Raw genomic sequence first — 21,158 nt, 5'->3', positions numbered from 1 at the left:
TGTTAGAAATGAACTGAAAGTGCCTAGTTTGTGCCAATTATTTCCTTTGGCTCTGTACAGTTGTTACAGACTGTATCTCATCATCTCGACGGTCTTCTAAGGCAGCTGCTGCTTGCCGTTGCATCTCTTACTAGTACTGCGATTGTACACTTCCTCTTCAGAATCTTGGGCTCAGTACTAGACGTCCCTGGTGATTGTGCCCCATGATTCAGAAAAATTTTCAGCCATAAAAAAAAAGGGTCTGGTTTCTCATGGAAAAAAATGTTTTGGAATAAGCATCTCCCTTCGACTTCTACAGCAAGTGTACTTATTTTCTCTGCTACTGTGGTACCCTTTGTAAATGTCCCTCTCTTTTTGTTTCTGTGATAGCATAGGCACATGTGCAGCTTTGTTTCTCCTAAATTTAGGAGGTTTTATTTTTTTAACGTAAAAATATACGTTTTTTACGCTTTGCCAGAGCTTCAGTCCTGACTGACTTTGATTCTAATTTGTGGAGGGAAGATTTCCAAGTTGTTGTCTTAAAGAATGCCTTTAACAAAAAGCCTGATAAACCCCTGCCTGTCTCCGATTAGTCAAGTATTCCATGCACGCTCCTTCCCACCGCCCTTATGCAAGCTGTGTTGAAGGAGGTATTTTACATGTACTCCAGTTCACTCCCATGACTTTTTACTTTGTCTGCCTCTTGCTGTCTGTTTTATATAGAAATTCCATACTGGATGAGATTCATAGTCGATTTAATGCCATGTCTTATCTCAGGCTACGTCTAGACTGCATCCCTCTGTCGACAGAGGGATGTAGATTAGGCACATGGAAATTGCTAATGAAACAGGGATTTAAATATCCCACGCTTCATTAGCATAAACATGGCTACCACATTTTTTCAAAACGGAGTTTTTTTCAGAAAAAAATGGCAGTCTAGATGCGGATCTATCGAAAATAAACCCTTTTTCGACAAATCCTGTAAAACCTCATTTTTTGAGGAATATAAGATCTGTCGGAAAAGGGTTTATTTTCAACATATGCGCATCTTGACGGCCTTTTTTTCGAAAAAAGCAGCGGCCATGTTTATGCTAATGAAGCATGGGATATTTAAATCCCTGCTTCACTGGCAATTTCCATGTGCCTAATTTACATCTCTCTGTCAACAGAGGGATGCAGTCTAGCCGTAGCCTCAGTGTCCACACCAGATGCTTCAGAGGAAGGTGTAAGAAACCTCACAATAGGCATATTGTGATGACGTGTCTCCATGAAAGTCTTTGTCTAGGAGGGTAAACAGAGAGACTTTCATGGAGACACATTATCCCACATATACCTGCTGAGAGGTAACTTAGGGGACATCCACACTACAGAGAATATTGAAGCTGTTGCTATCGATCTCCCAGGGTTTGAATTAGCAGGTCTAGTTAAAACAGCTAATCTAACAGTGTGGACTGTGCCAAAAGCCGAGTTAAGGTACTTCAACTTCTGCTATGCAGTTTAACATAGCAGAAGTTGCAGAGCTTAATTCGACATTGTCCTATAGTGTAGATGTACCCCTAAGGTTTAAAGCACTGAAGGGTGCAATTTATATCCATTCTTACGCCTTTCTGTTAGCATTAACTGATATACTGTACTTTTAGATATTTTACCCATATAAATGTTCAATCTTTTTAAATCTTCCTAAATACACGGCCTCAGCAACATCTTGAGGCAGTGAGTTTGTCTAATTTCCTGTTTGAAAAAAAGTTCAGTTTTGAATTTGCCCTTTAAATGTAATTGAACATCCCCTTGCTCAAGTGTTAGGAGACCAGGAACTTCTGTTAGTCCTATGTACCTTTCTTGGGCCAATGTTTTATCATGTCTTCTCTTATTTATCTCCTTTCTAAGTTCAACGAGCTCAGTCTTTTCAATTTCTCATCATGTCGGAGTATTTCCAGGCTCCTAATCATTCTCATCCCTCAGCTCTGAACCCCCTGCAGTGTCATTAGTGAGACGGAATGACCAGAACTCCACAGCATCTGAATGAATCATACATTTATGACATTTCTTATGTATTATTCTCTTTTCCCTTCCTTGTGCAACCTTTCTTCCTCAGCTTTTTTCCACCATAGTCCATGCTGAGTAAAGATAGTCTTGCAACCATTTACTGTAGAACTCATACCCGCAGGATGTCATTGAGGAAAAACATTCCAAAGGCTTAAAAAGGGATTGGCCATTACAGAGATAATATCCATCAGTATAATAGTCAGTGTTGAAAAAAAGTTAACCCTTGTGTTTCAGGCCATAAGCCAATCTGTGGGAAAAGAGATTGGCAGATTCCCTGGATGAGGCTTGATCATCCCACATCTGCCTAATGTGTTTCTTGCAGCTTCCTTGGAAGCGCCTGGTGCAGGTCATTGTCAGGGACAAAGCATTAGACTGGGTGGACTATCGGTCTGATTCAGAAGAGCAGTTATCTTCACTGAGCTGGCCACAGACATGTCGGGTTGCCAGATGGTTTAACAAAAAATACTGACCCCCCCAGCCAAAAAAACCCAACAACACCGTGAAAAAAATCTGTTGAGGGGAAAAAAAAGGAGAGACACCAAAGTTGTTAAGCAAAAGTTGCACCACTCCATCCAGTATGGGACCACACACTAACCACCAATGCACCCACCCCTCCCCCTGAGCCAGACCTCCCAGTCTCCCCATCTCAATGCACTCATCCCCGCCTCAGACCCAGGCCCCCCGCAGCATCCCCCATTCCAATGCACTCCCCCTCCCCCTGAGGCAGGCATCCCCAGCATCAGGAGCCCCTGCTCCAATCAAATCTCCCCCTCCCTCCCCCCCCCCCCCCCGAAGCCAGGCACGGAGGAACAATCTGACTTTTAAAGTGGCTGCTCCTGCTGCCCGGCGCGACTGCCTCGGCTCGCATTGTGTAGAGGGAGGCAACACGTGCCCAGCTCCCGGTCTCTGCTGGTCATGTGGGCCAGAGCAGTGTGTGCTCCGCTCCCACCCCTAGCGTGGCACCCTGCAAGTGCCTCCTCCTGCCCCCCTTCTTCTGCTGTGCTCCTCACTCCCCCGCCCCCGCCAGATGCAGCAGGGGAAAATTGTCCCCGCCGGGCTTCTGTCCCAGGGAAACAGGAAATACCGGACATTTCACATGTCTGGTATTTATTTTTCTTTTTTTTAAACTGGACGGAGCCCGCAAATACCGGATTGTCTGGGTGAAAACTGGACACCCGGCAACCCTACAGACATACCCAGGTGCTATTTCTGCGTTGCTGCTAGAATGAATTGAGTGGGAGTTCTGAGCAATTCATCATTGTGCAATAATTCAGATGCTGAGCTTCAGCGGACATTTTGTCGCCCACTAACCTGGCTAGAACTGCTGAAGTTCCTCCATCATCTCTGGTCTTTGTCACCTGCAGATATTGTCCCCCTTTTATGACTCTCAGTATTTTCAACACTGCTGTCTTTGTGCAGCCTTAAGGCACGGTGCTTTTAACGTTTAGCACCATAGGAGGCCTGAGTTCCCTGATTTAATGATGCAGTAATCTGTTTCTCTGTGGAACATCTGCACTCAGCATCTGCGCTAACTCCTGCCTGTTAAGCAATAAACACCATGGCCCCGTTTCGCAGCCAGGCAGTCCCTGCCCAGACAAACTGGTCCTTGCTGTCATTTTTCCACAGGAGAATCTGATTATAACTGAAGAAAATGGGACTAATGACACTGTTCCTGTTGAAATACTCTGCCCATTCAGCATGATCTCATGTTTTAGTTTGAACTCCAGTCCACTCTTCTGCTTGCTGGCTGGGGATGAGTCACTTATACTAAAACTAACTTTGAATTTTCCTGGCACCACTGTGCCAAGAAGGAATTGTGGCTGCTAGCAGGAGGGGATAAATTTAAACTCAGTCCTAGCTGGGCAAAACCTCTACCTCTCTGTCAGCCTGAGAAGAAGCCCTCGGCAGCCCTCTACTAAAAAGGTGATGAGCATAAGACTTAGGACCAGACCCTAAAAGCCAGATAGATGCCTAATGTCCTAATTCCTTCAACTGGAGTTAAGTGCCTCAATCCCTTAGTGCTTTCTTCAGTAGGAGGAGAAAACCGGTCAGGAAAGACATCTCGAAGGAGGTCTTCATAGAATCACAGAACACAGGGACTGGAAGGGACCTGGAGAGGGCATCGAGTCCAGCCCCCCACCCTTGTGGCAGGGCCCAGCGCCAGTTAGATCAGAGTTTCCCAGTTTGTTCTGTGGAGCCCTGGGGCTCCATGTTATGGGTCCAGAGACTCAGTAAGAAATTATTAATAACAGTTTTATGACCCTGCTGTTTTGTTACTAATTTTTTGATAGCTCCCTTGAAGAAGAAGAAAAAGGAATTTATAAGACTTACATAAGAAATAAAAATAGAATTCCTAAACATTGACTATTTATTTTGGTACCTATTGAATTAAAAATCATGATATTTTAAGGGCTCCTCTAAATTTTCAGGACTCTGTAGGTGCTCCGTGACTGAAAAGGTTTGGGGAACCCTGATCTAGATCAACCCTAACAGATGTCTGTCTAATCTGCTCTTAAATATCTCCAGAGATGGAGATTCCACAGCCTCCCCAGGCAACTTTTTCCAGTGCTTTACCACCCTGACAGGAAGTTTTTCCTGATGTCCAACCTAAACCTCCCTTGCTGCCCATTGCTTCTCATCCTGTCTTCAGAGATGAAGGAAATATTTTTCTCCCTCCTCCTTGTAACACCTTTTAATATACTTGTAAGTGATTATGTCCTCTGTCTTCTCTTTTCCAAACTGAAAAGCCCTATTCTTTCAGTCTTCTCTTATAAGTCATATTTTTTAGACCTTAATTTTTGTTGCTAGTCTCCAGTTTCTTCACATCTTTCCTGAAATATGGTACCCAGAACTGGATACAGTACTCCAGTTGTGGTCTAATGAGTGCAGAGTAGAGCAGAAGAATGACTTCTTGTGTCTTGCTAACAACACATCTGTTAATGCATCTGTGGCAAAGTCTGGCCTAAGCCCTGTGGATCCTGTGCTTCCTGGCGGGTTATTGGGGCCTCAGAGGCTCACAGTGTCCCTAATTACTGCCACGAAGGCAAGGGTATCCTGCTACCAGAGCCTCTTTCATCACAGGCCAGTCCAGGGTCCTTCTTTCTCCAGTCCCTGCTGGCCCTTCCAGCCAGAGGGGAGTGTGACGGATTTACTGGGTGTGAGCGCCCCTCCTGACGGGGCAGGGGGTTCAGCGGACCCACCGTCTGAGTCTGATGTCCGTTTGTCCCAGGGCCTGCTCCCCGGGATGGGGGACGTGAGTGCGATCACCCGGCCTTGCGTCGGTGCTGGGATTCGGCGGACTCACTGCCCTGCCCCATCAGGGGTCCATGGGTCCTGTAGGAGGGGGGGGAAATTCCGGGGGCCTGTTCTGAGGAAAGGTCCTTCCCGGAAGTGGGCAAGGGGTGTCAAGCGTCTAGTTCGCTGTCGTGGTTGCCCGGCTCCCTAGGAGTTGCGGGGGTGACCTATTTGTGGGGTAAATTGGAGTGGCAGGCAAAGGGGAGGGGACGGGTGTGTGGGAGACCCGGGCCTGCCCTCTCCACCAGGTCTCAGCCCGGGGCCCCAAGTGGGGGATAACTACCACGTTCCCTCCACAGCAGGTGGGGACTATCCTCGAAACTCACCTGCCCACGGGTGCCAGAAGCACCTTGCCCCGGGTTTCTTCCACTCCCCGCTCCCTGCTGGAGGGTTCGCCCGGGCCACTTACCGCGCCCAAGCCGTCGGCCCCATCCGGCTGGCGTCCTGGGGGCTCCGGCGTCAGTTGTCTTCTTGCCCTCCAGTGGGGTGGGATGCTTGTCCTCTTGGGGGGCATTCAGCGGCTCCTCCCTGCACTGCCCCCAGCTGTCTCTCCCGGCCACTTTTCAAGCGGCCCGTGCAAGGATGCCGGTGATGCTAGCCCTACCCTTCCGGCGTCCACACGCCCCGCTGCGCGATGGCTGGGGCTTGGAGCACCGCCCTCTGCCCTGCGCAGCCGGCATGCTCACCGGGCTCCCGGCACGCTTGCCGCGTCCACGTCTGGCCCCGCCCTCTTTGCTGTGGGGCTGTGTGTGTTCCCCCACGCCGGATCTCAGCCCGACCAGGGCTATCCCGGCCGTCCGGGCCGTCTGCCTGCCCTCTATGGGCCGGGGGGGGGGTGATCCCCCGACCCGGGTTAGTGCTGACCCCGCTGGGTCCATCACAGGGAGGATTGGGGGGAACCTAGTCCCACCCACTTGCTCCAGGTTCCGGCCCAGGGCCCTATAGGAGGGGGCAGCCCCGAGCAGGCCTTGTAGCTTAGCCTTTGCCCCCTGAGCCACAGCTCCTCCCTGGGCCACTTCCCCAACCCCTCCTGCAGTACCTCATTCCCGATATCGCAGAGCAAACCTTCACATTAGCTCACTCAGGTGTGTTCTCTTGCTCTGTTCTCCTCTAGTCCGTCCCTTTTCTCCTTCCCCCTAGCCTTGCCTGGGGAGTGTTTTATAGTGCACACATCCACCTTAAGTGTCTGCAGGTGTTCCAACTAGTCCTTCCTTCAGGCTGATGCCAGATAGGCTTCAGGTGTGGCTGGCCAGCCACAGTCTTTAACAGCCTACTCAGGGAACCCAAAGCCACACCCCCAGCTCCCACATCTGCCCTCCTCCAGGCTTCAGCAGCTCCCGGTTCTCAGGCTGCACACATCCTAGAATCATGTTTGCTTTTTTTTTTTCAACAATGTCACTCTTGACTCCTGTTTAGCTTATGATCCACTATGACCCCTAAATTCTTTTCTGCAGGACTCCTTTCTAGACAGTCCCTTCCCATTTTGTAGGTATGAACCTGCTTGTTCCTCTCGAAGTGGAGTACTTTGCATTTATCCCCTCTCAAGGGCAGACTCTGTAGTGGCACGGAGAGAGTTGGGGGGAACCCGGGACCACCCAATACTCTGTGTTCCAGCCCAGGAACCCACAGACAGTAGCAACAGGAAGGGTTTCTTCTACTTCCAGTTTGGCAGTTTCTTCCCTGGGCCACTTCCTCAAACAGTCCATCCCAGCACCTTTCTTCTGGTATCTGAGCAAGGCAGTTCTGCTTCTCCATACACTCTGTCTTGCTCTCAATCCTCAGCTCACACCCAGTGCACCTTCTTACTCTCAGATCTTGGGCTCCTAGCCTTATAAACAAGCCCCAACAGGCTTTAATGGGTTACAAGTGCTCTGATTAGCCTGTTGCTTCTGGCAGGCTCTTAATTGGCCCCATGTGGCTGCCTGAATATGTTGCACTAGGCTCAGCCTTGTTTACTCAGGTGGAAGTCGATATGCACAAGGAGCCGGTTTTTAAGAAGGACAGCTCTCAGCTCATGCCAGCTCCATGGACCCGCCTGCCTCTCCCCTTTCTGCCTCTGTCAGAGGCAGCAGCATGAGGAGCACAGGGGACGCTGCCACAGATAGACCCTATCCACGGGGGTCTGAGCTCCCCACGAACAGAGGCTGCTCGGCATCCCATGGAGCAGCAGGGAGCTCTGCCATGCCACGCTGCTGCCTCTGATACAGAGGCAGCAGCATGGAGTGACAGGGGACTCTCCAGGGGTGGGATCACGAGCTCACTGTCTGCCAGCCCCTATTGAATAGTCGTGCAACTGCTAAAATGTGATGTGGTTACATGACTATTCAATTACATGCTATTTAATATGCTTAGTGTTTAGTATTTGTGTTTACTGAATTTCACCCCACCCCACCCTTGCTGTTTTCTTTGGCAAGACTCCCAAATCAGCATCTGTAGTTGTTCCCACCCAAACTTGGCAGGTCACAGCTTCAAATTTATGGCACCAAGAATGACTGACATAGGTCACTGTGACTTGCCACACAATCTGTGGTGAACAGACTAGTGCCTGAACTATGGCAGCTGTGCTGGCCCCCACCCTGAGATACCAGTCTCCAAAACCCATCACGGGAGTGTCTGTCCCTTTCCAACAGCGCCTCGGAAAGTGAGATTCCTTACATTGGTAGAGCTTTCTCAGCTCAACGGTGATTCATTAACAATGATAGTAACTGCACATCTGTTGAGACAGAACCTGGCCTTTCCCTGAACAATGCAATACAGACAAAGCACAAGGGAACATCAGCAGGAGCCTGCCATCTGCCATAACCCTACTCTATGTGACCGAGTGGTGACCCATATCTTCTTGCAGATTTTATCACAGGCTAAGTGCTGATGATGACAAAAGACTAGGTAGCCATAGGACTGGTGCACAAGCACAGACCACCATTTCTCATCACTAAGCTTCCATGGACTGGGCATGCATACAGCAGTCTCTCCCATAGTTTGGCAGATGCTGCAGCACTGGATTTACTGCCTGGCACAGGAAGATTATGAGAGATGAGTGCATTGTTCACCTTCCCAAGGAGGCACGCAGACACCATGGCGGTGGCTATGTGTGGCTTTCCTGGTGCAGGCTGATACATCACTTCTGTCCTCTTGATGTTGATTGTGAGAGCAGCCTTGCCATACTCTGCTAGGTGTCAGACTTTAAGCTGTGACTAAAGAGAGAGGCTTCCCTCCGTTCATGGTGTGATCCTTTGGGTCAGGGAGTTCCATGCCTCCGTGATACTGATAGCCCCAGCATGGCCCCACCAGCATTGGTTCCCAGCCCTGTTTGAGCTCTCAGTGGAGCGGCCCCTGACCCTCCCTCTCTGCCTGTACCTGATCTCTCAGGAGTTGGGCAGGCTGCGGCTTCCAAACCTCTGCTCCCTGCACCTCATGGCATGGAAGGTCCGTGGCTGAGTGCTGTGGAGAGGCAGTGCTCAGACCGAGTTCAGGCAGTACTTCTGGGGAGTCGTAAACTTCTTACAAGGGCCTCTTACCTGCCGAAGTGGATGTACTTCGTCCTTTGGTCGGAGGGTAAGGGATTTCCCCTATGGAGGTCCCAGTCCTGGCTATTTTGGATTACCTTCTGGACTTTAGAACCCAGGGCCTTGCCCCCTCCTCCATTAGGGTGCACCTGGCAGTCATCTCAGCTTTCCACTTCGGGTCACAGGATAAGTCTGTTTTCGTAGACCCTATGATTCATTGCTTCTCTAAGGGGTTGGACAGGATATACCCCCCAAGTGCGTAAGCCCTGCCCACCTGGGACCTTAACCTGATGCTCACTAGGCTCACAGTCCCCCCTCGAGCTGCTGGCAACATGATCCCTTTTGCACCTGTCCTGGAAGGTGTCCTTCCTCATGGCCATTACCTCCATCAGGCGGGTCTCGGAGCTGTGGGCATTAGCTGTGGACCCTCTGTATACGGTCTTTTTCAAGGACAAGATTAGACTTCACCCCCATCTCATGTTTTTGCTCATGGTGGTGTCTCATTTCCACGTTAATCGGGATATATTTCTGCCACTTTTTATCCGAAACCTCATGGTCCTGGGGCAGAGCAGGCTCTACATACCCAGACATTAAGCAAGCCTTAGCCTTTTATTTGGCTAGGACAAAACCTTTTCTGTAAGTCCCCCCCAGTTATTCGTGTCCATACCTGACAGGATGATAGGCCTGCTGGTGGCAGCCCAGCATATCTCGTCTTGGATCACTTCCTGTACCAGGACATGCTATGAGCTGGTGCATGTGCCAGCTCTGCCCATCACAGCCCATTCAACCAGGGCCCAAGCTTCTTCTGCTGCCTTTGTGGCCCAGGTGCCCATTGTAGAAATCTGCAGGGCAGCCTCTTGGCTGTCAGTGCACACTTTTGTAAGCCACTATGCCATCGCACAGCAGGCCAGGGATGACGCAGTGATGGGCGGGGTAGTGTTGCAGCCCGCCTCTCTATAGTCTCCGACCTCGCCTCCTGGGGTTTTAGCTTTGGAGTCATCTATGTGCAATGGACATGAGCAAGCACTCGAAGAAGAAAAAACGGTTACTTACCTTGTAACTTGTTCTCCGAGATGTGTTGCTCACGTCCATTCCATAACCCACCCACCTCCCCTGCGTCGGAGCGTTCCTGGGAGAAGGAACTGAGGGGGTGGAGGGGTATTTATGTGCCGCTGAAGTGGTGCCACTCCAGGGGGCTTCCCTGCTGGCCCAATGGGTACCGCTATGGGAAAACTCTGCAACCTACATGGAATGGCTATGAACAATACATCTCGAAGAACATCAGTTACGAAAGGTAAGTAACCGTTTTTTCTCCCTGCTTTCCTTTTCAAAAAGGTTATTGTCTCTGTTCCCATCTGAGCTGCAAATGGATTGGGGCCAGAAAAGAGATGCAGATCACAGATTAGAACCAGGAAATATTATTGTAATCCACTCACTGCAGCCCTGCACAGGCACAGAGCTATTTCCAGCCAGATCCATCAGTGGAGCTTTGCACTTACCTTACTCAGAACAAGTCACCTATGTAAATAGGTGAAACATTAACCTATGAGAAACTAGAACTAGAAGAGTGTGATTCAGAATTAAGGGACATGCATTTTCTGGATGAAAATGTGGGCGACATCTCAGTATCATCACCAGTGGAAGATGCCATAGCCTTTCACAAGTTAACGTGTCAAATGTCAAAACCATTAGCTATCCCTTCTGTTAAAACGAGATGATCTCTCCACAATATCTTCAAATTAGAGGGGTAGTGATTAAAGAGTCATTAGTCTCTTATTAGATAGATTGCTTCAGGCAGCAAATGCACTCTGGAAAATTCCCTCAACCACTCAGCCTGTCTGAGAATGCAGATGAATTATAGCAGTTTCCCTCAAGGAAGACTTGCTGAGTTTCATTCTAAGCCACTTCCTACTTTGTTGGTGGTTGACGAGGCACTTTCTACATCAAAAAATGCCCAAGATCACACCCTTGAATAAACAAGGGAAGAGACTGGATATATTAGGGGAAAAAAAACTTTCTTCAACTATGTTAATGTGCATGTCTTGAATTAATGAAGCTGTCAATACCATCTCTGGAGCAAAATGCCCTCTTTCCTTAACGTGCTCCCACAGGAAGGTCTATTTAGGATTCAGACTGATGAGGTACTAGAGAAGACGAACAATGTAAAATCTACTGAGAAGGTTTCCTGAATCCTTTTTGTCCTTCAAATGGATAGTCCTCAGTCCCTCTTTTTATCTCTTAAGGGCATCTCAACATTCTTACCCATCCATGTCTCCTAAGTGAGCCAAAGCCACAGAACTTGCTGAAGTATTTAAGAAGTCAAAAGCATCATCCAGGGAACAGATCATACTACATGTAGGCTAAATTTATTCACTATGGCTACGTCTAGACTGGCCCCTTCTCCGGAAGAGGCATGCAAAGCAGGCAAGTCAGAATAGGGAAATCCGCGGGGGATTTAAATATCCCCCGCGGGATTTAAATAAACATGGCCACCGCTTTTTTTCCGGCTTGGAGAAAAGCCGGAAAAGAGCATCTAGACTGGCGCGAACCTCCAGAATAAAGCCCTTTTCCGGAGGATCTCTTATTTAAATCCCCCGCGGATTTCCCTATTCTGACTTGCCTGCTTTGCATGCCTCTTCCGGAGAAAGGGCCAGTCTAGACGTAGCCTATTTGTCAGCCTGGGATTATACATAAATTTGGGAGAAATCATGCCTAAACCATATTCAAAAAAATCTTTTATAAGGAGCCATATTGGATTCAGAGGTGAGGAGAGCTTTTCTCCAAAAGGAGAGAGATGTCAAAATAAAAAGATGTATATACGTTGCCACCAGTTATCAAGGCAGTAGATTATTTTCTTCTGTTTGCTGGCATCAACCACAACACTGACTTCTTATGCTCATCTTCAGATGAAAGAACCTTCAGAAGGGCCCTGCAAATCCACAGATAGCCACAGCTCATTTTTGCAGATGTGAATGTGGATACAAATTTTGTATCTCAAACCCTGCAAATTTGTGGATATCTGCTTTATATTTGCAGGTATCCACATCTGTGGATGTCAGTACAGATATCCAGAGCTCATTTTTGTAGATATAGATGCAGATTCAAATACACGCTTTTTTACCCACATAGGGCTCTAGAAATAGATTGGGATCTTCTTAGCCTCAGTTGTTTAATGTCTCCATTTAAACTGCTTTCTCTTTTTGAGTTGTGCTGTTTTTACAAATTCCAACCGTTCATGGAAGTATGGTTCTAACTTGTCCTTCTGCATATAGAAAGCCATTGGGACTCTGAATGCAAGTATTACAAACCAGTGATGTTTGAACGTCCCTATTGTTGTCCCTTTTGCATTCAAAATAGAGCAGGAATTCATCTAATACTAAATTGATAAAGATGTTAAAGACTCATGTTATTAACAGGCTTTGAACTCACTAGCTTTGAAATAACTTAAAAAACAACAGATGGTCCTGCAGCACCTTAGAGACTAACAAAAAATGTACATGATATCATCAGCTTTTGTGGGCACAACTCGCTTCTTCAGATGAATGGAGTAAGGGATCCAGGGTATAAATCAATAACAGAGAAAGAAGGGGACGGGGAGGGAAAGAGAAGGAAAAAATAGGAAAAAATTCTTGTCAATTAGAGTGACCGAGCTAAATGAGGCTAAAAGAGTGGGCTGTAAGTGCCCAGTGCTTATGTATTGGTGTCAATAGGGTGTAGTAGGGAGTGGCCCATCCAGTTCAAGTCTTCGTTCAATCCTTGATTCCAGGTATTATACTTGTAAATGAAATCAAGTTCTGCAGCTTCTCTCCCCAGCTGGTTTTTGAAATTTCTTTGTAAGACTATAGTCAGGTCTAGTGTAGAAATGTGACAGATACACAAGGTTCCCATACCCCGTCCCCAAACTGCTTAGTAGACCAGGAACCTTTGTGGTTATGGCAAGGCTCACAGCAGGATACCCCCCCACTTCCCTTGTCTGCCCTATTACACCCCGTATGCTCACCCAGTACACTGCTCTACCCGGCTATACCATACAGCCCCCACTTCCCTCATCTGCCCTGCTATGCCTTGTATGCACACCCAGTACCCGCTATACCATACACTCCCCACTACCCTTTCTGCCTCGCTATACCATACACCCCCCATTGTCCCGCTACACCCCATATGCACATCCACTAGTGCTCTTTGCCACTACACTCCATACACCCTCACTTCACTACTTATCTGCCCCATAACACCCCCATCATTCCCCCTCTACTGCTCTGTCCCCTACACTTTATACCCAATATCTCCACCCACCTCCATGCCCCAACACTCTCCCACCGCCCAACAACTCCACCTACTTCTGTCCCAATGCTCTCCCACCGCCCAATAGCCCCACCCACCTCTGTCCCCAATGCTCTCCCGCCGCCCAATAGCCCCACCCACCTCTGTTCCCAATGCTCTCCCGCCGCCCAATAGCCCCACCCACCTCTATCCCCAACACTCTCCCGCCGCCCAATAGCCCCACCCACCTCTGTCCCCAACGCTCTCCCACCGCCCAATAGCCCCACCCACCTCCGTGTCCCAACGCTCTCCTGCTACTCAATAGCCCCACCCACCTCTGTGCCCCACGCTCTTGCTACCTGCTCACCAGCCTCTGTGCCCATAGGCCTCCCCAGTGACCTCCATACCCCACAGCCCTTGTACTCCTCACAGCCCCACAAACTGCCCAAGCACCTTATGCCAACCCTTCTGCAAAGTCCACGCATGGTCCTCACCCTACATACCCCGATAGCTGTGAGCTGCTCTTTGCATCCGCAGGGCCAGGGAAAGCTCCCGCACTGTGGTTCTGCCTCAAAGTGACCTCCTCCACCTGCTTCCTCCTCTCTCTGCCGCCTGCCCTGCTCCCTGCATCGCTGCGCTGGCTGCAGGGCGATTTGCAGCCGAGTCCTGCTCTAGGGCCCAGCGTGATCCGCGTTGCTGAGATGTCTACACATGTGGCCATGTCCCACCCACTGGGCCAGGCGCTGGTCCACCTCACCACAGGTGCAGCAGGTGAGGCTGGGGGCAGGGACGTTGGCAAACTGGAAACACACTTTGGAGCATTTCTGGTTCCTCAGACTGGGGAGAAGGGGAGCCCTGAGCTACATGCATGGAAGTGAAGAGGGGCTTGGCAGGCAGCAGGAGCTGGGCCTGAACCCTCACATGGGGCAGGGTTGCAGTTAAGGAAATGATCACACCTCTGGCCGGAGCAATTCTTACTACAAGGGCACCTGCAATCCTGGGCCAGGTCTTCCGCTGTGGGAGGAGGAAACACAGGACCCCCCCAGAATCTGGCAGTGAAGTGTCCTGGGTCTTTACCCAAGGATTGGAGTGAAGGGGGCACTGAGGGGCCTGGGGCTTTGTTCCGTGTGATGGAGGTGAAGGGGGGCGCCGAGGGGCCTGGGGCTTTATTCCGTGTGATGGAGGTGAAGGGGGGCGCCGAGGGGCCTGGGGCTTTGTTCCGTGTGATGAGGGCTGAAGGGGGGCGCCGAGGGGCCTGGGGCTTTGTTCCGTGTGATGTGAGGTGAAGGGGGGTGCCGAGGGGCCTGGGGCTTTGTTCCGTGTGATGTGAGGTGAAGGGGGGCGCCGAGGGGTATGGGGCTTTGTTCCGTGTGATGTGAGGTGAAGGGAGGTGCCGAGGGGCATGGGGCTTTGTTCCGTGTGATGAGGGGTGAAGGGGGGGCACTGAGGGGCCTGGGGCTTTATTCCGTGTGATGGAGGTGAAGGGGGGCGCCGAGGGGCCTGGGGCTTTGTTCCGTGTGATGAGGGGTGAAGGGGGGGCACTGAGGGGCCTGGGGCTTTGTTCCGTGTGATGGAGGTGAAGGGGGGCGCTGAGGGGCCTGGGGCTTTGTTCTGTGTGATGTGGGATGAAGGGGGGCACTGAGGGGCCTGGGGCTTTGTTCTGTGTGATGTGCGGTGAAGGGGGGTGCCGAGAGGCCTGGGGCTTTGTTCCGTGTGAAGGGGGGTGCCGAGGGGCATGGGGCTTTATTCCGTGTGATGGAGGTGAAGGGGGGCGCCGAGGGGCCTGGGGCTTTGTTCTGTGTGATGTGGGGTGAAGGGGGGCGCCGAGGGGCCTGGGGCTTTGTTCCGTGTGATGTGGGGTGAAGGGGGGCGCCGAGGGGTCTGGGGCTCTGTTCCGTGTGATGTGGGGTGAAGGGGGGCGCCGAGGGGTCTGGGGCTTGGTTCCGTGTGATGAGGGCTGAAGGGGGGCGCCGAGGGGCCTGGGGCTTTGTTCCGTGTGATGTGGGGTGAAGGGGGGCGCCGAGGGGTCTGGGGCTTTGTTCCGTGTGATGAGGGGTGAAGGGGGGGCACTGAGGGGCCTGGGGCTTTGTTCCGTGTGATGGAGGTGAAGGGGGGGCACTGAGGGGCCTGGGGCTTTGTTCCGTGTGATGAGGGGTGAAGGGGGGCTTTGTTCTGTGTGATGTGTGGTGAAGGGGGGCACTGAGGGGCCTGGGGCTTTGTTCCGTGTGATGTGCGGTGAAGGGGGGCACTGAGGGGCCTGGGGCTTTGTTCTGTGTGATGTGGGGTGAAGGGGGGCGCCGAGGGGCCGGGCACTTTGTTCTGTGTGATGTGGGGTGAAGGGGGGCGCCGAGGGGCCTGGGGCTTTGTTCTGTGTGATGTGCGGTGAAGGGGGGCGCCGAGGGGCCTGGGGCTTTGTTCCGTGTGATGTGGGGTGAAGGGGGGTGCTGAGGGACCTGGAGCTTTGTTCTGTGTGACGAGGGGTGAAGGGGGGCACTGAGGGGCCTGGGGCTTTGTTCTGTGTGATGTGGGGTGAAGGGGGGCGCCGAGGGGTCTGGGGCTCTGTTCCGTGTGATGTGGGGTGAAGGGGGGCGCCGAGGGGTCTGGGGCTTTGTTCCGTGTGATGAGGGCTGAAGGGGGGGCACTGAGGGGCCTGGGGCTTTGTTCCGTGTGATGGAGGTGAAGGGGGGCGCCGAGGGGCCTGGGGCTTTGTTCCGTGTGATGGAGGTGAAGGGGGGGCACTGAGGGGCCTGGGGCTTTGTTCCGTGTGATGAGGGGTGAAGGGGGGCTTTGTTCTGTGTGATGTGGGGTGAAGGGGGGCACTGAGGGGCCTGGGGCTTTGTTCCGTGTGATGTGCGGTGAAGGGGGGCACTGAGGGGCCTGGGGCTTTGTTCTGTGTGATGTGGGGTGAAGGGGGGCGCCGAGGGGCCGGGCACTTTGTTCTGTGTGATGTGGGGTGAAGGGGGGCGCCGAGGGGCCGGGCACTTTGTTCTGTGTGATGTGGGGTGAAGGGGGGCGCCGAGGGGCTTGGGGCTTTGTTCCGTGTGATGTGGGGTGAAGGGGGGTGCTGAGGGACCTGGAGCTTTGTTCTGTGTGATGAGGGGTGAAGGGGGGCACTGAGGGGCCTGGGGCTTTGTTCCGTGTGATGTGGGGTGAAGGGGGGCGCCGAGGGGCCTGGGGCTTTGTTCTGTGTGATGTGCGGTGAAGGGGGGCGCCGAGGGGCCTGGGGCTTTGTTCCGTGTGATGTGGGGTGAAGGGGGGTGCTGAGGGACCTGGAGCTTTGTTCTGTGTGATGAGGGGTGAAGGGGGGCACTGAGGGGCCTGGGGCTTTGTTCCGTGTGATGTGGGGTGAAGGGGGGCGCCGAGGGGCCTGGGGCTTTGTTCTGTGTGATGTGCGGTGAAGGGGGGCGCCGAGGGGCCTGGGGCTTTGTTCCCTGTGATGAGGGGTGAAGGGGGGCACCGAGGGGCCTGGGGATTTGTTCCGTGTGATGTGGAGTGAAGGGGGGCGCCGAAGGGCATGGGGCTTTGTTCCGTGTGATGAGGGGTGAAGGGGGGGCACTGAGGGGCCTGGGGCTTTGTTCCGTGTGATGGAGGTTAAGGGGGGCGCTGAGGGGCCTGGGGCTTTGTTCTGTGTGATGTGGGGTGAAGGGGGGTGCTGAGGGGCCTGGGGCTTTGTTCTGTGTGATAAGGGGTGAAGGGGGGTGCTGAGGGGCCTGGGGCTTTGTTCCCTGTGATGTGGGGTGAAGGGGGGCACTGAGGGGCCTGGGGCTTTGTTCTGTGTGATGTGCGGTGAAGGGGGGTGCTGAGAGGCCTGGGGCTTTGTTCCGTGTGAAGGGGGGTGCCGAGGGGCATGGGGCTTTATTCCGTGTGATGGAGGTGAAGGGGGGTGCCGAGGGGCCTGGGGCTTTGTTCTGTGTGATGAGGGCTGAAGGGGGGTGCTGAGGGGCCTAGGGCTTTGTTCTGTGTGATAAGGGGTGAAGGGGGGCGCCGAGGGGCCTGGGGCTTTGTTCTGTGTGATGTGCGGTGAAGGGGGGCGCTGAGGGGTCTGGGGCTTTGTTCTGTGTGATGTGCGGTGAAGGGGGGCGCCGAGGGGCCTGGGGCTTTGTTCCGTGTGATGTGGGGTGAAGGGGGGCGCCGAGGGGTCTGGGGCTTTGTTCCGTGTGATGAGGGGTGAAGGGGGGGCACTGAGGGGCCTGGGGCTTTGTTCCGTGTGATGGAGGTGAAGGGGGGCGCCGAGGGGCCTGGGGCTTTGTTCCGTGTGATGGAGGTGAAGGGGGGGCACTGAGGGGCCTGGGGCTTTGTTCCGTGTGATGAGGGGTGAAGGGGGGCTTTGTTCTGTGTGATGTGGGGTGAAGGGGGGCACTGAGGGGCCTGGGGCTTTGTTCCGTGTGATGTGCGGTGAAGGGGGGCACTGAGGGGCCTGGGGCTTTGTTCTGTGTGATGTGGGGTGAAGGGGGGCACTGAGGGGCCTGGGGCTTTGTTCTGTGTGATGTGCGGTGAAGGGGGGGCACCGAGGGGCCTGGGGCTTTGTTCCGTGTGATGAGGGGTGAAGGGGGGCGCCGTGGGGCCTGGGGCTTTGTTCCGTGTGATGTCGGGTGAAGGGGGGTGCTGAGGGGCCGGGCACTTTGTTCCGTGTGATGTGGGGTGAAGGGGGGCGCCGAGGGGCCTGGGGCTTTGTTCTGTGTGATGTGCGGTGAAGGGGGGCGCCGAGGGGCCTGGGGCTTTGTTCCGTGTGATGTGGGGTGAAGGGGGGTGCTGAGGGACCTGGAGCTTTGTTCTGTGTGATGAGGGGTGAAGGGGGGCACTGAGGGGCCTGGGGCTTTGTTCCGTGTGATGTGGGGTGAAGGGGGGCGCCGAGGGGCCTGGGGCTTTGTTCTGTGTGATGTGCGGTGAAGGGGGGCGCCGAGGGGCCTGGGGCTTTGTTCCGTGTGATGTGGGGTGAAGGGGGGTGCTGAGGGACCTGGAGCTTTGTTCTGTGTGATAAGGGGTGAAGGGGGGCGCCGAGGTGCCTGGGGCTTTGTTCTGTGTGATGTGCGGTGAAGGGGGGCGCCGAGGGGCCTGGGGCTTTGTTCCCTGTGATGACGGGTGAAGGGGGGCACCGAGGGGCCTGGGGATTTGTTCCGTGTGATGTGGAGTGAAGGGGGGCGCCGAGGGGCCTGGGGCTTTGTTCCATGTGATGAGGGGTGAAGGGGGGCGCTGAGGGGCCTGGGGCTTTGTTCTGTGTGATGTGGGGTGAAGGGGGGTGCTGAGGGGCCTGGGGCTTTGTTCTGTGTGATAAGGGGTGAAGGGGGGTGCTGAGGGGCCTGGGGCTTTGTTCCCTGTGATGTGGGGTGAAGGGGGGCACTGAGGGGCCTGGGGCTTTGTTCTGTGTGATGTGCGGTGAAGGGGGGTGCCGAGAGGCCTGGGGCTTTGTTCCGTGTGAAGGGGGGTGCCGAGGGGCATGGGGCTTTATTCCGTGTGATGGAGGTGAAGGGGGGCGCCGAGGGGCCTGGGGCTTTGTTCTGTGTGATGAGGGCTGAAGGGGGGTGCTGAGGGGCCTAGGGCTTTGTTCTGTGTGATGTGGGGTGAAGGGGGGCGCCGAGGGGCCTGGGGCTTTGTTCTGTGTGATGTGCGGTGAAGGGGGGCGCTGAGGGGTCTGGGGCTTTGTTCTGTGTGATGTGCGGTGAAGGGGGGCGCCGAGGGGTCTGGGGCTTTCTTCCGTGTGATGTGCGGTGAAGGGGTTGCTGAGGGGCCTGGGGCTTTGTTCTGTGTGATGTGGGGTGAAGGGGGGCGCCGAGGGGCCTGGGGCTTTGTTCCCTGTGATGTGGGGTGAAGGGGGGGCACCGAGGGGCCCGGGGCTTTGTTCTGTGTGATGTGCGGTGAAGGGGGGCGCTGAGGGGCCTGGGGCTTTGCCCCGTGGGGCGAGGGGAGAAGGGATGCTGAGGTGACTGGCTTGCCTCTGCAGGAGGGGTGGCCTGTGTGGTGAGCGGGCCGCCCTTTGACACAGTGAAGGTGAAGATGCAGCCCTTCCCCACCATGTTTGTTAAATGTTTGTTAGAACCTGCTTACTGGGCACGACCTGCAGCCACTTCTGTCCCTCTGGCCGTGGTGCGGGCTGTGTGTGGGGCTGTATCCCACAGCGTACTTGCAGCCACTTCTGTCCCTCTGGCCGTGGTGCGGGCTGTGTGTGTGGGGTGCATCCCACAGTGTACCTGCAGCCACTTCTGTCCCTCTGGCCGTGGTGCAGGCTGTGTGTGGGGGCTGTATCCCACAGCGTACCTGCAGCCACTTCTGTCCCTCTGGCCGTGGTGCGGGCTGTGTGGGGCTGCATCCCACAGCGTACCTGCAGCCACTTCTGTCCCTCTGGCCGTGGTGCGGGCTGTGTGGGGCTGCATCCCACAGCGTACCTGCAGCCACTTACTCATAGACTCATAGACTTTAAGGTCAGAAGGGACCGTTATGATCATCTAGTCTGACCCCCTGCACAGTGCAGGCCACAGAATCTCGCCCACCCCTCTTAGAATAATCCTCTCACCTATGTCTCAGATATTGAAGCCTTCAAATACTTTGAAGGCCCCAACATGCAGAGAGTCCTTCAGCTGTGATCTGTGCCCAATGCTACAGAGGAAGGCGAAAAACCTCCAGGGCCTCTGCCAATCTACCCTGGAGGAAAATTCCTTCCTGACCCCAAATATGGCGATCAGCTAAACCCTGAGCATGTGGGTAAGACTCACCAGCCAGACACCCAGAAAGTTCCCTATAATGAATGGTCAATTAGTTACCAAGATCATGTTATTTCATCCAACCATCCCCTTATCATAGAATCATAGAACTGGAAGAGACCTCAGAAGGTCGTCAAGTCCAGCCCTCCGCTCTAGGCAGGACCAATCCCATCTAAATCAACCCGGCCAGGGCTTTGTCAAGCCGAGACTTAAACACCTCTAGGGATGGAGACTCCACTACTTCCCTAGGTAACCCATTCCAATGCTACACTACCCTCCTAGTAAAATAGTTTTTCCTAATATCCAATCTGGACCTCTCCCACCACAACTTGAGACCATTGCTCCTTGTTCTGCCATCTGTCACTACTGAGAACAGCCTCTCTCCATCCTCTTTGGAACCTCCCTTCAGGAAGTTGAAGGCTGCTATCAAGTCCCCCCTCACTTTTCGCTTCTGCAGACTAAACAGACCCAAGTCCCTCAGCCTCTCCTCGTAGGTCATATGCTCCAGACCCCTAATCATTTTGGTTGCCCTCCGCTGGACCCTCTCCAATGCGTCCGCATCCTTTTTGTAGTGGGGGGCCCAGAACTGGACACAGTACTTCAGATGTGGCCTCACCAAAGCCGAATAAAGGGGAATAATGACATCTCTGGATCTGCTGGCAATGTTCCTCTTAATGCATCCTAATATGCCATTAGCCTTCTTGGCTACAAGGGCACACTGTTGACTCATATCTAGCTTCTCATCCACTGTAACCCCCAGGTCCTTTTCTGCAGAACTACTACTTAACTGGTTGGTCCCCAGCCTGTAACTATGCTTGGGATTCTTCTGTCCCAAGTGCAGGACTCTACACTTGTCTTTGTTGAATCTCATGAGATTTCTAGTGGCCCAATCCTCCAATTTGTCTAAGTCACTCTGGACCCTATCTCTGCCCTTAAGCGTATCTACCTCTCCCCCTAGCTTAGTGTCATCTGCAAACTTGCTGAGGGTGCAATCTATCCCCTCATCCAGGTCATTAATAAAGATATTGAACAAAACTGGTCCTAGAACCGAACCTTGGGGCACTCCACTAGAAACCGACCACCATCCTGACATCGAGCCATTGATCACTACCCGCTGGGCCCGGCCTTCTAGCCATCTTTCTATCCATCTTACCGTCCATTTATCCAATCCGCATTCCCTTAACTTGCTGGCAAGAATATTGTGGGAGACCGTATCAAAAGCCTTGCTAAAGTCAAGGTATATAACATCCACTGACTTTCCCATGTCCACTGAGCCAGTTACCTCATCATAGAAGCTAATCAGATTGGTCAAGCACGACTTGCCCTTTGTGAATCCATGCTGACTATTCCTGATCACTTTCCTCTCATTCAA

At 53.1% G+C, this 21,158-nt stretch overlaps 1 protein-coding gene across 1 annotated transcript in view; it reads left to right on the top strand.

Annotated features, from left to right (window-relative positions):
* Nucleotides 1-961: 961 nt before the first annotated feature.
* The window catches only part of LOC149523627 (mitochondrial ornithine transporter 1-like), a 38,222-nt gene continuing 18,025 nt past the window's right edge, over nucleotides 962-21,158 (top strand). Inside the window, exons 1-2 of the mRNA XM_089781716.1 lie at nucleotides 962-13,859; nucleotides 19,030-19,496. Of these exons, the coding sequence (XP_089637842.1) occupies nucleotides 13,790-13,859; nucleotides 19,030-19,496 (537 nt within the window). The 5' untranslated portion in view covers nucleotides 962-13,789. The remainder of the gene's footprint in view (nucleotides 13,860-19,029; nucleotides 19,497-21,158) is intronic.

This window comes from Pelodiscus sinensis, chromosome 13 (assembly GCF_052426305.1).
Source record: "Pelodiscus sinensis isolate ZL-2025 chromosome 13, ASM5242630v1, whole genome shotgun sequence".
NCBI classification, from domain to species: Eukaryota; Metazoa; Chordata; order Testudines; family Trionychidae; genus Pelodiscus; species Pelodiscus sinensis.
The sequence above is the reverse complement of the archived record's forward strand: the minus strand, read 5'-3'. Positions and strand labels throughout refer to the sequence as shown.